The 18,804-nt window shown below is 32.6% G+C and overlaps 1 protein-coding gene across 7 annotated transcripts in view; it reads left to right on the forward strand.

Annotated features, from left to right (window-relative positions):
- Nucleotides 1-18,804, forward strand: part of PHF14 (PHD finger protein 14) — a 155,383-nt gene that overhangs the window by 51,924 nt on the left and 84,655 nt on the right. For 6 of the 7 annotated variants that reach the window (XM_070424348.1, XM_070424346.1, XM_070424352.1 and 3 more), the window contains exons 15-16: nucleotides 10,774-10,824; nucleotides 10,951-11,072. In XM_070424348.1, the coding sequence (XP_070280449.1) occupies nucleotides 10,774-10,824; nucleotides 10,951-11,072 (173 nt within the window). Of the gene's footprint in view, nucleotides 1-10,773; nucleotides 10,825-10,950; nucleotides 11,073-12,784; nucleotides 12,934-18,804 lie in introns of those variants that run through there. The other variant, XM_070424349.1, reaches the window with a different exon arrangement.

The following is an 18,804-nucleotide window of genomic DNA, read 5'->3' on the forward strand; positions in this document are numbered from 1 at the left end:
ACAGTGAAGATCTCAGCCTGAAGAGCCCTGGTGAGCGGGTGGAAAATGAATTTGTGGGGAAGTCAGCAAAGCCGGCCAGGACTGTGATGTGGAAGTTAATCGAAAGGTCCACAGGCTGCAGCAGCTGAAAAAGCCAAGCAGCAGAGAGTCCCAGGACCTCCTGAAGAAAGTGACCTTCACTCTCCATCTCTGTTTCAAATTTGAGGTTACTGACATGGGACTATACAAGGAAGGGAGTTCTGGGAAATGAGATTTTCAGCCTCAGAGTAAGTAAGGTGGCTGTGGCTGTGGTCGTGGTGGAGATGGATGTGTGCCAGACTGACCACGGGCAATCTAGCCTAGTACCTAACTTCTGTTTTCAGCAGTCGCTAACGTAGTGCTTGCTTGTCACATGGGTAGGTGCTCTGAATAGTGCCTTTTGCAGACTCCTTTCCGCCGCCCCTTCTCTTTCCTCTTTGAGGACTGCAATCTTGTCTTTTTCATCCATACTGTCCCAGCTCTGAGCATTGTGCAAGGCAAGCAGTGAGTTCTTGATAAAGTGGTTAAATGAATCACTGACAGCATGAATGCAGACTGAATTGAAGAGTGAAGAGAATGTTACCTGAGTGTAAGCCAAAGGAAGCGAACCTGGGCTTTTTCAGGCCCAGCTGTATTTAAAATGGAGAGAGGGTTCACTCCTTTCCTAGCTTGCTGAATATCCTTCCAGCTGAGCCTTCACAATGTTTGCCATTCAGTTATGACTGAATCCCAGGTTTTCTCTCCCTCATTTTTCTTCTTAAAAAAAGTTAATTAAAAGGGAGTAACATGAATGAAGTAAAAAATCTTTAAAAATAAAGGTTCTTGTGATAGATGGTACGTCAGCTTCTGTTAGCCCAGTGACTTTCTTTCACTCTTCCTCTATTTATAGAAGCTACACAATGAGTTTAGGACTTTTCTCATTAGAGACTTTGGCAGAGAGAGTCCCTTTTATTTTGACTGCATTAAGCAATTCTTTCACAATTCCTATAACTTCTGCCATCAGTTGCCAGTGTTTATTTAAAAAATTGGCTTTGGTATAATTTATTTTTAGTGGTTGAGCTGATACTTTGAATCTACATCAGTTGATATAGTAATATCACTTTATAAAATAATAAATTTCATATGTCTAATTATACATTCTGGAGAAAACTAGTAGTTTTAACTTTTGCATTGATAGCCATTGATAACAACTGGGGATAATTTTTTATACATTTTTCATTTATTATAGAAATGAAAATGTTTAGTCTTTGGGACTAGAATCTCATTTATCATAATACAATTCAACTTCTTTTGTCCTGGGACAATTGCTTTTCTTCTCCCGCATGAGAGCTTTTATAGGACAGTGAATTAATTTATATACTTAGCCCACCTTCAAATATAAGATCACCATACTTCAGCGATTTTCAGCCAGTGCGCCACAAGAATTTTTAGAACATGCAATACCTGACTATTTAGTCAGGGGCCCTGACCTCTTTTCCCTTAGATTGTCAAATAAAAAATGACAGCAGTCAATACAACAATAGCCATGCAGTGTGAATGAGTCACAATTATACTTATTTCTTTTGTCAGATTGGCAATAAGTGTAATTTTTGGTGTGCCACAGAATTTTAGTAACTAGTTTATGTGTGCCATGAGATGGAAAAAGTTGAAAATCACTGCCATGCTTCATATATTACTTGGATTAAGAAAAACTTTTTCTTGAAATTATTAAAATGTTATGTGATTCTCATCTTTCAACTATGAATTTTATTATAGTACTTCCATTCCACTAGTTTCAAGTACTGTATTTTTCCTTCCACCTTTCCAGGTTGTTTCTTTGGCATTCAGCCAAAACAACTCTGTAACCCCATTGCTCTTGTAGTTGCTGTTTACCTGAACTGTGAAGCATTCACTGTCTAGTATCACATAGTCCATTTTATGATTTTATAATATTCTAGTTTTAATACTTAATTGTTTTATATTTCACATCTTTGGAGGTCACAGCAGTTTTACAGTTATTTCATTTACTTTGATTTTGCAAATTTTCAGCTTTATCTCACAGTACTTACAGGGTAGATCATGACTTCTGATGCATGCAACATAATTCTTAGCTTCACTGATTTGATCGTTAGTGTATTTTGTCCTCTTGGATAAACCTTCAGAGTCCAATAAAGGGAAGATAGTACTTGAAGGTGAACTTTTGTTTATAATAGATAGAAACATGGATTTATATTATGTTTTCTTCACAATTGTCAAAATTGTAGGCAATTATCTTTTGTCTGAGTGCTTTGGTCATATTTATTCCTGAGGTGAATAATAGTTCCTTTATTTTTAAATTGGATTGTTTATTTCTTGTTGAGTTTTGAGAGTTCTTTATATACCCTAGATACAAATCTTTTAGCAAATATATGCTTTGCAAAGATTTTCATAGTCTGTGGCTTGTCTATTTTTTTAGCAGATTTTTTTAAATCCTCACCTGAGGATTTTTCCCTCATTAATTTTTTAATATATTTGTATTGATTCAGAGAGGAAGGAAGAGGGAGAGAGAGATAAAACGTCAATGATGAGAGAGAATCATTGATTGGCTGCCTCCTGCACGCCCCCTACTGGGGATCGAGCCCGCAACCCAAGCATGTGCCCTTAACCAGAATTGAACCTGGGAGCTTCCAGTCCGCAGTCCAATGCTCCATCCACTGAGCCAAACCAGATAGGGCTGAATAATAGTTCTTTATGTTAAGTAGTAAAAATTGGATGCTTGAAAATCCAGGTCATTATATATATACTCTGTAATCTTTGCTTGTGACTGCTTGTCCTACTCTTAAACCATGATCAAGTTAATTTTTTAAAACATATTTCTGTTGAGGAACTATAATAATGTAAGGCACTGTGCAACAGATGATGAATAGAATACCAAAATGAAGACATGTTATATGCCTTCTAGGAAATAGGAAGTTGACTGTCAAGTAAATGTAATGTAAATTAGAAAGTACAGTGTCCATATGAGAGATATAGTTAAATTCCCTAATGGGTAACATGATTGTACTGAAATAGAAGAAGACAGACAGAAGATTGAGGTGAGCCACAAAGACTAATAGTTGATTGTTATTGTTGCCCATAGCATGGGTATTAGTAAGATGAAATTTTTAAAGTAACAGCAAGCCAGACACTTGTAAAAGCATCGGAAACTTTAGCATAAAATTTAGTGTAAAAATTTTGAACCTGTAGCCATCTTTCTTACAACTTTTTTATAATAGGCATTTTGATGGCATCAGCTTTTCACATTACTATGTTGGCAAAATTTTGAAGACGTTAATGGGATTAAATCTTAATAATTTAGCCTTGGCTTGTGTGTCTCAGTTGGTTGGGTGCCTACACCAAAGGGTTGCTGGTTAAATTCCCAATTAGGGCACAGGCCTGGGTTTTAGGCTCGATCCTCTGTAGGGAGCATGCAGGAGGCAGCCCATCTTTGTTACATGAATGCTAGGATAAATTCAGACCGTAAAAGTGGGCCCTACAATTAGAACTATCTTATAGTGGAACATGCTGCTTGTTCTTTGGAATAGTTAAAGCTATATGACTATAAGGGATATTTTTGGAAGGGTTTTCTGCATTGGGTAGAGAAGATTAGATGAAATAAATTTTTTTACTTTTAAGGTGTATGTTAAATAATCTTGATAAAAATCAAGATTCCTTTAAGCTCAGGATGTTTTGGGGCCTTCTTTACATTTCTAGTCCAATAGCCATCTTTGTTCTCATAGTTACCCAGCAACCTATTTACCCCGGTACCTTCTGCTATCACTTAAAATTCTAGTATTTTATATGGATCCTCTGTATAGTCATTTTAATAATGCTTTTGCTACCATTCTTGATTCTTTTATACTCTTGCTAATCCAAACTCATTGAGGTTGTCAGCATCACACTGAAATGTGTACCTTTGAGATTTATTTTGTTTATTAGGTATTTTTTCTATATCCATCTTTAAGATGAATGTAGAATTTTATATCATTATGAAGGGTATTAAAATTTGATTCTTAAATTTAAGAACAATTTTTATTGTGATTTTGAAAGATCTGAGCAGTATTTTATTTTTTTATTTCACCTTAGTTGTATTTATGATATTTATAAGTAATTATTCATGTAATTATTTGTTTGGTATCTGTGTAGACTCATAAACTTGAAACTCCATGGACAGGAACTGTCCTGTTTACCACTCTGTATCCATGAACTACCACAAGGTTTGGTTCACAGCAGGTACTTAGTATTTCACAAATAAATTCTTCCGTCTTCCACCATGGCTATGCATTTGAAGCCACTGTGCTGTGGAAGACTTTTTTTCTAGCCCTTTATCGTTAGGAGGAAATTGGTCCCTTTCTTCTTGTATGTTAATTATATTTCATTGGTAAAACTAGAGAATTACTGTAAAGGCAGTCTGGGATACTTCCGATTAAGTACCCATTATTTAGACATTTTCTCTGTATTTTTTATTTGGAAGCTTTTCACTCGCTTTTAGGCAAGTAAATTACTTTTGAAGAAAATACAAATTAGCTTACACATGTCCCCTTTGAAGTTACTTTAAAATTGATGTTTGTACTTTTGGGCATATTTTCTAACAACTTTAATGTAACTTGAAAGCTTTCCGGTTTTCTTTTCATTTTCTTTGCATTCTGTGTCATGTGGTAACTTTTCATCTTTTATACAAGTGCCAAAGGACTTATTGGGACCTATCTTTCCATAGTCTTTTACACACATGCATCATCTTCTGCTGTCTTTGAAGTTGTCAGATCTTCCTGTCTTAGATATTTTGTCTCTTGTTTTGTATATATCCTTTTTTTGGAAAATAAATACACTAAAAAGTCAAAATTTTTTTAGCAGCTTTGACTGAAACCATGTTGTTTTTCAAGATGTACTTTTTCTTAGAGATCATTTTTTTGGAAGTAGACTTGAATCTCTTTTTCATCTTACTTAACACTGTAAGTCAATAGCCTGTTCCAAATGGCAGTCTTCACTTGAGAATCAAATATCCTAGAATCTACTCTTACTACATTTGTTGTTAAATTAGTTGTACAGATACAAAGAGGCATCCTATTTAACAAAGTTAGAGCTTAAGTCCTCAGAATTTGAAAATCTGGAATATGTTTATTATATATTTTTTTAAATTTAACTTAATTATACATACAATTTTTTGACTGATTCATCCCTACTGAAATGACTAAAGGTTACTATGTATTGTGTTCTTTTCTTAATTTACTTACTATTTTATACTGTTTTAATTAAATTATTATAGTTCTGTGAAGAAAGTTTTATTTGGAGGCTTCACATATCAGTTATTATTGAGTCTATTGTGAGACTCAAGGTGACTTTTGAGACATTAAACAGATTATATAACCTCTTTCATCCTTAGAAGAAATCCTGTCACAATTTTTGTGGTGGAGCTGGACCATACTTAACTCACTTTGGCTCACTTGGAAGAGATTCACTGTGGGTTTTAAGGAATCTTATTTGGAACCCAAAGGCTTCTACTGTGTTTTTTGCCTCTTGGAAATCCATCATTTTTTTTTATTTCCAAGAGTATGGAATAAAGAATAGGCAAAGCTTTAGGATTTTATTTATTTTGAATATACCATTATCTGTGAGAAGGGTTTTACAGGACTACCTATTATATAAAACGTATATTTTATTTTATATTTTTAGGTTTGTAGTTATTTTAATTTATAGTGTTAACCCAACTGGTCATGATTTTCTTTTGCTTCTTCCACATATTTTCCTAACCCTGTTTATATAAATCAAAATAGATAAAAATAAACCCTACAGCCAATGGATAAGAAGGGAAAACACTCACTTTCAGTGCTCACTACTTCATGTGTTGGATGCCAGCAGCCAACAGAAACAGATGGCACTTTATTCAACCTGATTTATAAATGTAACTAACATTTTTCTATTGCATATTTCATGAGTTTTATATAATGTATGATTGTTTTCAATATGTTCTATAATTGGAAAACATACTTATTTTTTAGAATATATATGTAAACTTTATATATGTGTATGTATACATATACTGGTATACACACACACACACACACACACACTCACACACACATATATATATATATATATATAATTTATATAGAAGCATTTTGAACAGCTGCCAGATAGCTACTGGCATTTATTCCTTAGCATAAATCTGAAAATATTTGGCTTTACAGAGGTTTTCAAGGTTTGATTTACTTGTCCTAATTAACATTGAATTTGAAATTTTGCTCAAGAATAAGAATTTATATATATAAATTACATAGCAAGTCATTCCTTATGTTTTATCTGGCTACATCATAGTTTATTTATTTATAATATATTTTTATTGATTTCAGAGAGAGGAAGGGAGAGGGAGAGATAGAAACATCAATGATGATAGAGAATCATTGATCTGCTGCCTCCTGTATACCCCATACTGGGGATCAAGCCTGTAACCTGGGCATGTGCCCTGACTGGGAATCGAACCAATACCTCCTCCTGGTTCATAGATGGACGCTCAACCGGTGAGCCATACCAGCCTGGCTCATGGCTTACCTATTAATTGTTGTTTGTGTAAATGTTGATTTATCATAAAAAAGGTAAATTGTTAAGTACAGAGAAAACTGCACATATGAATGCGTAAAACCCATCCTATGATATTAAAGATGAAGATATGGAGATACTGTCTTCTAGCTTTAAAGTTAGTCCACTTGTCAAATGAATCATTCTAACCTTGGGAAAATCATCATGCATCAAACAATTGCAAATTAAAATAACCCCTGTTCTAAAGAATTAATTTAAATTTGTTACATGTCTTCTAGTCCAAATGAAGTTATTGAAACATTTAATTATTTGTTTCAGGTGAATAAGCTACTAAAATATTTTATCATTTTCTAATGCCATTTCATTCTCTTGGTGGATGTTTTTATCACCTCCTGTTTTCAAGTAAATGTACTATACACAGATAAAGAGCCAGGTGATCTAAGCTGCTCGGGTTGAATAGTTCTTTAGGCAAATAAAGTTCTTAAAGTATGACAAACCAAAAATAATAATAATAATAATGTGTCAAGATTTGGAGTGAGTTTCAAACTTTCCATTTGCTTTTAATAGCTTAATAATTGCAAAAAGAACCACAATTTGGAATTGAACCTTCAGTTGATCATTTGGAACTTCTAGGTAATGTGTCTGCTTTATTTTATTTCTAAAATAGTGTCAGCCTCAATGTATATCATAAAATTGCCACCTGGTTTTGAATACATCTATACATCTAAGATGGGGCAAGTTCTTTGATAATTGAAATTTGTTGGATGAGCCGAACATGTTTTTGTTTTTCTTTCTTTTTACTTTTTTGCATAATTTCTCCCACTTTTTCACTCCCCTTACATTTTCTAATTCATTCAGGGGCATCATGTGTAAGATATGTTCTGTTGTGATCATAGGCAATTATGACTTGTCGTGACTATTTCATTGAAACTAGAAAGAAACCAATAGCTCTCAGCATTTTCTTGGAGGAGTTGGTATTGTCAAGAGTTGTGTCTGGATTAAATCACCTTATATTTTTTTCTTTGTGAATATTAGTGATGTGGTAAATGCTGAAGAAGCTTGCTATAATTTACTTTGGTAATGGATCATGGTAGTCACTATACTGTGTAGGATAGCAAATTGGGTAGAATACAGTGTTAATTTGAGATATTGAGGTCTTCTCTCTATTGGGGACAATTCTCTAACTTACTTGTTTCGAAACATAAGAATTCATGTAGGCATTGTGATGTCTTAAGCTGTAGCTTAAGTATTCAAGTGAGAGTTAGATATTTCTTTTCTCATGATAATTTTGCTTATCTCTATTTGGGATTAAATTTATTAATTTGGATTTGGCATGCAAGAAAAATTACTGAATTGGGAGTTGAGACACCTGGATTGGAAGTTTACCTCTGTTAATTATCAGCTATGTGATCATCAAGTCACTTCCCTGGACTGCTTTTTCAAAGCTCGAAGACAATGTCATTTCATATTCTTATAGTATTTTTCTGACTAGAAATTGTTTATGTTGCTTATGGTTAGTTATTTAAAATTACTACAGGAATACAGCAATGATTACTATTTAGTAATAAGTGCACTTAATTTAAAATAACTGTTTTAGATACTTATAAATACACTTACTCATTTTAAAAATAGCATTTAATTAAATATATGCATATTTATATAAGAAGGAAGTTAAAAATATAGAGAGGTGTAATTATGCCATCGTTTGTTATGATCATTTATTGGCACTATTGTGCCTTTTGATACTAATTGCAGTATGAGTATGAAAAACTTTGAATTGATGGAGTCATTCCAGATGCTTGAAGATTTAAAGTATTAATTATAAATTGTAAATAATTGTATGTCTTCTAAAGAATTGAAAACGTGAACTTGGAGCTTTCACCTATATATTTCAAAAATCATTTCACTGATTAGGCTATTCAAAAACTAAATGATTCATTTGCTATTTCATTACCTAAAAGTTGGATTAAATGAAGAGAAATATGGCAGTGTGTGAAGGCGTTGTGAGCATTCTGGCATTCTGACATGTTTATAGAACTAGTAAAATGAGTAATTTGAATATTTTCCCTTTGATATTGGTTATTCTGGTCACCTTAATTGAAATACCTTATATGCAAAAATTATGCAAATTGAGAAAATAGCTTATTAGAGAAGGAAACAATAGTTTATCCTTTTTAAAAATTGATTTCAGAGAGGGAGAAAGGGAGGAGGGAAGGAGGGGAAGGGAGAGGGAGAGGGAGAGGGAGAGAGAGAGAGAGAGAGAGAGAGAGAGAAAGAGAGAAACATCAGTGATGAGAGAGAATCATTGTTCGGCTTCGTCCTGCACATCCCACTCTGGAGATTGAGCCGGCAAACGGGCATGTGCCCTGACCTGGAATCAAACTGTGACCTCTTGGTTTATAGGTTGATGATCAATCACTAAGCCATGCCAGCTGGGCAATAATTTGCCCTTTTGACAATATTTTATCATTTATATTTTCTAGCATAATCATTTATGAGTTTCAATCCAACTACTTGTTTATTTTATTCCAACAAATTTATTCAGACTTTGTAATACATATCTTATTAAGTTTAATTGGGTTTAGAAAGATGAGTATTACATGACCTTACCAGTTTGGAGATGAACTGTGTTGGAGGACAGAAATTAAAGCATAAAGGATAGGCATGTCACAGAAGGGAAAGATGGATATGTAAAGAGATAGACATAAAGTTTGAGTTAGAACTTAGATAAATGTTGTCAATATTAGGGACTCTTTTGCGCTAATATTCTCAAACTTTAATGTGAGTGTGGCTTACTTGGGGATCTTGTTAAAAGTATGTAGTAAGAATTAGGATTCTACATTTCCAACAAGGTCCTAGGGAAGGCCAGTGCTTATGAGCAATGAATGGTATTTTGAGGAGCAATGCTCAGTACTGTTCTTTGGGATTAAGAATAGATGTAGGGCCTGCATTTGAAGACTTTTCTTGATACAGTGTTACTTTTTCTTCCTAATTCCCTACATAATGTGATTAAAACATACTAATTGGCAGTACAAATGTAAATGAATACATAGTTTATAAATTTACTTATTTTAAATGACTAGTCCAGTCAAGTATTGGTTATCTAAAGGCAGATTAAATAGTATGCAATGAGCCATGGTATTACAATAACAAGGGACTCAGTATTATGAATTGAAATGACAGTACTTTAGGAAAACATCAATGTATTATGTTGAATAGCAATTCTTTTTAGAATTATTTGGTAACCATAATCTGGGAATGTAATTTGTGGGAGTGGTGCCGCCTTTCTCTTCCATTCTCTGAAGAGCAGTGATCTGCACATGGAATTGTAGGTCTACAGAGGCTGTGCTATGTGGGTGGAGATTTTTAACATATCGGCTGTAAATACTTCTGTAGTTCATACTTTATTACTCTTAAACCTTTGGATATTGTCTTTCGAATGGCAAATGTTTTCTGAAATACATATTAAATGAATTTAAAATAAGTCATTTATATCATATTTTGCTTAGTTTTATTTTAACTAGAATTTGGGGACATCTGAGATCTTTTCCTCCCACTTTTTAAAAAATTGATTATTGCCCTAGCTGGTTTGGCTCAGTGGATAGAGCTTTGGCCTGTGGACTGAGGGTTCTGGATTTGATTCTGGCCAAGGGCACATGCCCGGGTTGTGGGCTCGGTCACCAGTAGGGGGCATGCAGGAGGCAGCCGATCAATGATTCTCTCTCATCATTGATCTTTCTATCTCTCTCTCCCTTTCCCTTCCTCTCTGAAATCAATAAAGAAATATATATTTTTTTAAAATTGATTATTTTTGTTGCACAAACATGCATGCATACCCACATACACGGGCATACAGCCGATGTAGTATGGGTTTAGGTTTAGCATTTCAGCTGTAGAAGTCGTATAACTTATGAAAATTTAAATTTTCTGCATAAATCATAATTGTATATGAATTATTTAAAAAATATTCAAACTAATTTTGGATAACTTTGTTTTCCTCTCAGATACTTGTGCTATTTAAAAGTATAGCACTATAAAGTGTTTAATTTTTCATGTTTTTTTTCCATGAGACATAAATAGTGCAATAGAGCTATATAGTATTACTTAGAAATACTAATTTTCTAAGTGCTTAACCTAAGTGGTAACATTTAACAGAGAAAACTGTTTTTATCATTAATTAAACATTAGATATTTTTGTGGATTTCTTTTTCTTTTTTTTAGAGAACCAGAGGACGGAAACGAAGCTTCATTCCTGATGAAGAAAAACATGAGGTTGGAATAAGTTAAGCATTTTTTGGACAGTCTAAACTTTGAAAAACTTTTTTGCTAAAAATTATTTCTGTTTTCCTCGTAGCCTGATTTTGTTTTATGTTTTGTTTTGTTCTCCTGGGATGGCAGGAGAGAGTTCCTAGAGAGAGAAGACAGAGGCAGTCTGTGTTACAGAAGAAGCCCAAGGCTGAAGATTTACGAACTGAATGTGCAACTTGCAAGGGAACTGGAGACAATGAAAATCTTGTCAGGTAAGTTGGATTCTGAGACTTTGTCTTTAAGGGATTAAGGCTGCATTTTCATCATTTTCTCATCACAGATATAATGGGGAGGAAAAGCACAGTGCAGGACCTTTTATAAAACCTACTACACATTGGATATTCTCTGGAGCTAGGTGTAATTAGGAGCGATATTCTGAATTTTGAATACAAGAGAAGTTGACAATACTCTGCTTATAGAGGCCACAGAAAGAGTTTGTACTAAGATTGTTTTATCTCATTAAATACTGAAATTACTAAGTTCTCTTAGCATGTTACAGAACTTAAATTTTATTAGCAATAATGATAAGGTACAGATACTTTTTATAGGTAAGAGCTCCATCAGTAGTTCTTTACTGTTTACCAAAACAAATGTGTTGAATGCTTCTCTCTTGTGAAATAAAGAAAGGTGAAAAGATGGCCTAGATAGATCTTACTTTGTTTTTTTGTTTTGTTTTGTTTTGTTGTTTGTTTTGTTTTGGTACCTTTTTTTTAGCAGACATAATGCTAATCAGGAATCTCAGCTGATATTGCTATTCCTGATGGTCCAGACACTTGTAAATTTAGCCGTTTGCTTCTTTTTCTGAGATGAAGGAATTGCTCAAAGCCTTTGGTGAGATGGAGAAGTGGGTGGGTGAACTAAGGAAACCTCATTTAAAAGAGTTATCACCTTTTCAAAGGACAGTGACATAAATAATCTTTTAGTATGTCAAGGGAATCCCTTCTGATTTCTTGCAAAATTGTCTTTCATAAAAACCCCTATTAAATTACATGAGGGCCAGAAATTAAAAGTTTCAAAAGCAGTAAGTTGATAACACGTGTATTAGTTCTATTATACGATTTTAAATATTTGCTTCCAAATGATGTCATTTATTTGTCATTAAAATTATAACTTTTATTTGTTTTAATTCCTCATATAAAAGCAAGAAGTTTGGAATTTATGAGTTTTTTATACTATAATTGAGGAAGATTAGGGGAAAATTAAAATTATAGTGAAAAAATACAAAGTGCTTCAACAAAGTCCAGGAAGTCTGTAACATGTGGCCAGTGTTTCTTGAATGTCGTGAGAGCTCTCCTTGAGGTTAAACTCATTTAAATTTAGGATAATGTAGTTCTAATGATAGAAGATATCCATGAATAATTCTGACCACAATGTAATTTCCTAATTTATTAAAAAAAAATTCCAAGCAAAGCATAACATGATGGAGTGCATGAAACAATAAAACAACAAAAATGAATAAACAAAAGGAGGGAAAAAACCCATAAAAACAATCTTATATAGTGGACAAAATTCACTGTAGGGGAAATTTCCTTGGGGTTGAGGATGGCATTGTTGTGCATGATCAATTTGGAGAGCTGGTTATCTCCTTTTTAATTAATTGAACCTATAGGAATATCTATTCTCTTATTTATTTTTAACTAGTAGGTTTAGGCCTTTTTACTATAAGACCTATACATTTTTGCCAGGTTTTTATTTACTTATTTGATCATGTATTTGAAAAAAAAATAATCCAGGAAATAAATACAACTTTTATTTAAAAAACTACTTTATAATAAGAGCTCTTTAACACATATTTTAGTTGTATTAAAAAATAGGTACCATTTTTCTTGTATTCTTGATAATTTTTGAGTAATATTAGTCTTTCATCTCACTTATTTAATTAGTGTCTGTTATAAAGTTTTCATTCCTAATTGCATTATTATAGCATGCCAGTGTCTGGGATTCTGTGAAAGACTTCTTAGAAGATAAAGATATTTTTGTTACTATAGAAATGACGGTATACAAGCCCTCTTCCATGGTTTTACCTTGTTAAGAAGATAACATCACAGATTTTCTTCAAAGGATTTAAAGAGATAATGAAGAGGACTTAAAAAGTTTTATAAATATTATATATTAATGTATTTGAGAACAAAATAAACTGGATATAAAGCAATGCCATAAAATGTTTTATGGTTATAATGTGGTTGCTCCATAAAATGAAAATAAAAAAATACACATTCAGTTTAAGCACTATTGCTCTTGAGTTCAAGAAGAATTACAATTCATGTAGAATTTAATAGGTTTAAAAAGGTAATCTTATAAGCTAATATCTGCCATTTCCCTTAACATCTCTTTTGTTTTGTAACTGGCACCATCATTGTTTACAAATTCCCTAAAAAGTCCACACATTTATGATTAAGTTGCATCTTAGTATTATGTACACATGAAATTTTTTTTGTAACATTAATTTTAAGACTTTATTTTCTCTAAGGACGTATTTCAGTACTTGGTTAGGATTACATTATACTTATATATATGTCTATTAAGTTCTCATAGAATTAAACTTCTTGGGTCATAATTTAATTAATAATCTCTTATTGAATACACCACATTTATTTCCCAAGTTTCTTTGAACAAGCAAATATGACTCACTAGAACCTGCTGTTTAGCAGCTATGATTTTGAAACCACACTTCTCTATGTAATTCAGGCTATATAAAAATTCCTTCTTAATTATTTTCCTTGCTTTTTCGGTTCTTTGTATATATGTATATGTCAATTTACATGTATAGTTTTTTCTATTACTGGGGAATTGCATTCAGTTGTAATAGTAGGTTCCAACTGTTATTGTTTGCCTCTTTAGCTTTCCTCAGGTCTTCTTATGGCAATTTCTGTGTCTCAGTTTTTCCCTTTATTGTTGTACATGGTAAAAATCACATTCTGCTCTATTAGGGACTGTTAATAATTGCTGAGTAATAGTAAATTCTTTCCATATAAAATAGTGCAGCAGTGATATAATTTAGTAATACATAGGATACACATATATGTGGATTCTGAAATAAAGGTTCCATTTGTTAAATATGTTCCAGTAATAATAAATGCTTAATTTTTTTTTTTTTTACCTTTCAGAGAATGTGCATGTTCTGTTTTTGTATATAATTATTTCTAGAATATGTGGGACAAAAAAATTGAGTTTGTTGAACCTCATTCTTCTGAAGTGATTAGATTGAACTATTTCCATTAAACATGGGAAATGTAAACATTGTCAAGATCTTAAAGAGAAGATGGTTTTACATCATTTTATGGACTTCTTGAAAATAGTGTTTCCTTTTTTTGCCATTTACTTTTTAAATTTAATTAAAAATTACCTGGGAAGTTTCCAATTAAAATATGTATTTCTTTATGTTACTTAGTATTTATCTCTTTGTGATGGATGTTGTTTATTGGAGGTAGTTTTGGGCCCACTTAGCGTCTGTCATTTGTTTTTATTTGCGCAGTTCCTAGCACATTTACTAGGTGTGCCCGTTAATAGTGCGGATTAACTATTAACCGGTTAATAATGCGGATTGCCTGTTAACTGGTTAAAAATGCAGATTAATTATTAACCGGTTAATAGTGCAGATTACATATTAACTGGTTAATAGTGCGGATTAACTATTAACCAGTGAAAAATGCTGCAGCTCCATTAGGTTTATTACTATTTCTGTCCAGGTTGAGTTTAAATGGTCTTTTTTCTCAAGTAAAGGCTTTTTATAAGTTAGGGACCTTTGGGCTGTGATAATGGAAAACCTAACTAAAATTTTAGGTTTGAAATAACCGACGATTTATTATCTCACATAACAAGAAGTCAGATCGGTTAGCACTGCAATGATGTTCTCAAGGACTTGTTGTCTTTCCATTTTTCTACTCTGATCACTAGTGCCCGATAAATTTAGTGTCTGTCTTCTCAAAATCTCAATATCTCAATATCTCTCTCTGAACCAGGGAGAGGATAGGGGCAGGCCTACAAACCACTGAGGTCTCCAGGTACCTAAATAGCTTTGCAAGTTTTATTTTCTTAGCAAAGAAAGGAGTCAATTGCCTTTGAGTGGGCAGTAATGGCAGTTGAATAGGCAACGAATTTTCAACTCTAGCCTTGATTTGCATTTAAGTCTTGTTCAAAATACCAGTATACTAAATAAATGCTTGATAATGCATGATTGCTCCACATAAAACTAGTGACTGAATATTCTTTGGTGAATTAATCCAAAATTTTTAATATCATAATTTATTCCTAGAATAAATTGGTCACTAGCTACAAGTATTTGATGAAGATGTTTAAAATGTTTAATGAAGGAGAATCCCTTTTGTGTGACTAAAGAGTACTGGATATTTTTTTTCTGGATATTAGGTAAGGAAATAGGAACCACAGATTTGAGATGAGTTAGTGAATGCTTCATTGTAAAAGAGAAATGAAGTAATTCCTTTCCTTGAACATATTTGATGTTTAAAAGATAGATTTTAGAGATAGTGAGCCTTTTTTTTCTATAAATCCTTATCAGGCTATCACATTAGGAATAAGACCAAAGTTTCAGACCTCAAATTTTCTTTTAGCTGTGTAAACTCATTGCGACACATTTTCTTAGTGGAAGATATGGGAGAGAAAAATTGTTTCCTACAACTAAGAACCTAGTGTCTTTAATATTATTTTATATTGTGGCCAGTACTCAGAGGACAGGAAATGATCTATGAAGCTATATCACTTTTATAGCTAAATCCAAACTATTAAATGCCTGTCATATTATCCTCCTTATTTGAATATATAGCAAATTATATAGGTATTGAACCATTTTAGTTACAAGATTAGATGTCTGTTTAGTTTCTTAACAAAGCTATTACCATTTTTATTTATTTCCCATTTTAAACATCTGGCCTCTGAGTACTTTACTCAAAACCAAATTTGATTGTATCATCAGTTAATAGGAGTACTAGCAACAATTTATATTCATAATATTTTTATTTCAAATATTAGTCTCTGATTATTCAGATTTTTTATTTTTAATTACCTCTTTTGTCCATAATTTGTTTGGAGGTTTCTAGGTTGCCTGGATCATAGTTGAAGGGGTGTTTTTCTCCCAGAAATTTGATTAGATTAAGAGACTGAAGCTAAGATTAGTTGTAACTTTAGTTACTATATTCATAGAACATCAGATCACTTAAAATAGTTTGTTACTTTAAAAAACACCTAGTTTTATCTCTATTAAGATCAATTAAGACTCATTTGATATATTTCTTCAAATAGAATTTTATATTTTATATACTTGCTACTTTATTTTTTCTTGTGCAGTTTATCACATAATCACTATTAATGAAATTTGCATATCATATGCTTGTGAAGTGATGGTGCAAACATATATTATTTGGATACATAAAAGTTAAAACTTATAAAGAAATATAAGTTTTAAAATGATTTGTGTTTTCTAATAAATTTCAAATGTATTGAAACCAGACATTTTTGCACAAAGACATATCTGGATAAACTTCTGTTTCTATTCTTTACTCTATGAGCAATTTCAAGGATAGGTTTCAGGGTTTTGTTTTGCTTAGTTTATTCTTCTATTCCTGAGTCAGTGATTAGTATAGTGCAATTACTCTATTCTAAAGGATTGTTTCTAAAGCTTGGATTTCTAATATTTCTTATGTGTAAAGTGTACCCCTCATGTCACCCTGACAGCCTGTGTAATATACCTGTTTCTTCAAGTTTGGCTACTATTATATCTGGTGTATGTCTAACCTGGCTTTTCTGTTTTGAAAGTATAACCACCTTTATCCTTGTTTAGCTCTATCTTGTTCAACTCACTGAACAAAGAGCCCCATCCTGGTGGTTAGTGACTCACACACTTTATAGGAAGTTGCATTAAGGAATCACTGGCAAGATATTAAATCTTCTTAATGTTTATGTTTGATTTAATTTTTTTAAAAGGCAGAGATAAAGTAGCGTATCAGATGTCTCAGAAGACACATGGCCTTCCTATCTCTCTTAGCCTTTATAATTTTAACTTCTATATTGAGATATGTCATTCATCTGAAATTAATTTTTGCTTATGGGCTCAGGTAGAGTTAAGAAAGCTTTGTTTATTATTTCATGTGGGTTTCCAGTTTTCTAGCACCCATTGATGAAAATACTTGTCTTACCCAAATAAGTTGCTTTGGTACTATTGCTAAAAATAAATTGATTTTTTAAATGTGGGTCTATTTCTAGACTGTGTTCTATTTCATTAAGCTATGTATCAATTATCTTGATTGTTGGTGGCTAGAGTAAGCTCTTTTGTTATTCCAGATCATTTGTATTTCCATATTAGTGTCAAAAACAGCTTGTCTATTTTCATTATAAAAGAAAATACGACACCAGAAGAAAAAAAAGCATAGGCAGCAACAACAAAAATAGATAAATTGGAAACATTTTTGTGTAGCAAAGGACACAACAAACAAAGCAAAAAGGCAACCCACAAAATTGAAAATATTTGCAAATCATATATCTGATAAAGGATTATCAAGAATATATAAGGAACTAAAACTCATCATCAACAAAAAAACCTGATCAAAAATTAGCAAAAGACTTGAATAGACATTTCTCCAAAGAAGATATGAAATAACCAATAAGCACATGAAAAGATGTTCAACATCAGTGATCATTAGGGAAATTCATTGAGGAACCACCTCAAACCATTAGGATGGTTATTAGAACACAAAAATGAAAATAAACAAGGAAACACAGAAAATAACAAGTGTTGGTGAGAATGCAGACAAATTAGAACCTTTTAGCACTGTTGGTGGGAATGTAAAATGTTTCATCCACTATGGAAAACTGTATGGCGGGTCCTCAAAAAATTAAAAATAGAATTACCATATGATCTAGCACAGTGGTTCTCAACCTTCCTAATGCTGTGACCCTTTAATACAGTTCCTCATGTTGTGGTGACCCCCAACCATAAAATTATTTTCATTGCTACTTAATAACTGTAATTTTGCTAGTATGAATCGTAATGTAAATATCTGATATGCAGGATGTATTTTCATTGTTACAAATTGAACATAATTAAAGCATAGTGATTAATCACAAAAACAATATGTAATTATATATGTGTTTTCTGATGGTCATAGGCGAGCCCTGTGAAAGGGTCATTCGACCCCCAAAGGGGTCGCGACCCACAGGTTGAGAAACGCTGATCTAGCAATTCCACTTTTGGGTACATACTCAAAAGAATTGAAAGCAGAGACTCAAAGAGATATTGTATATCCTTGTACATAGCAGCATTATTGGCAATAGCCAAAAGGTGGGAGCATCCCATTGTCCATTGATGGATGAATAGATAAACAAAATGTGATAAATACATACAGTGAAATATTGTCCAGCCTTAAAAAGAAAGGCAATTCTGATACATACTATGACATGGAAGAACCTTGAAGAACTTATGCTGAGTGAAATAAGCCAGTCATAAAAGGACAAATATTGTATGATTCCCTTTGATATGAGGGAATTGGAATAGTCAAATTCATAGAGACAGAAAGTAGAGTGGTGGTTGGCAAGGACAGGGTGACTGGGCAGTTCATGTTTAATGGGTACAGAGTTTTAGTTGGAGAAAATGAAGAAGTTTTAGAGACGGATGGAGGTGATGGTTACACAACTGTGAATTTACTTAATGCCTCTGAACTGTCCACTTAATGGTTAAAGTGGTAAATTTTATGTTATATGTATTTACCACAATTTTTTAAAAATCCTACTTGGGTTATGGTTAGCTTTGTTTTGAACACATGGATGAATTTGGAGAGCACTAACATCTTAACAATTTTGTCTTCTAATCAACGAATCTGGTATATTTCTACATTTATTCATATATTCAGATATCCTTTTCTTTTCATCATCAGTGTTTTTGTAGTTTTCACTGTAGAAATCTTGAAAGTCTATTATTAAATGTACTAGAGG

Source organism: Myotis yumanensis, unplaced genomic scaffold (genome assembly GCF_028538775.1).
Source record: "Myotis yumanensis isolate MYYU_CA2020_CCGP unplaced genomic scaffold, mMyoYum1.0.hap1 SCAF_9, whole genome shotgun sequence".
In the NCBI taxonomy this organism is placed as follows: Eukaryota; Metazoa; Chordata; class Mammalia; order Chiroptera; family Vespertilionidae; genus Myotis; species Myotis yumanensis.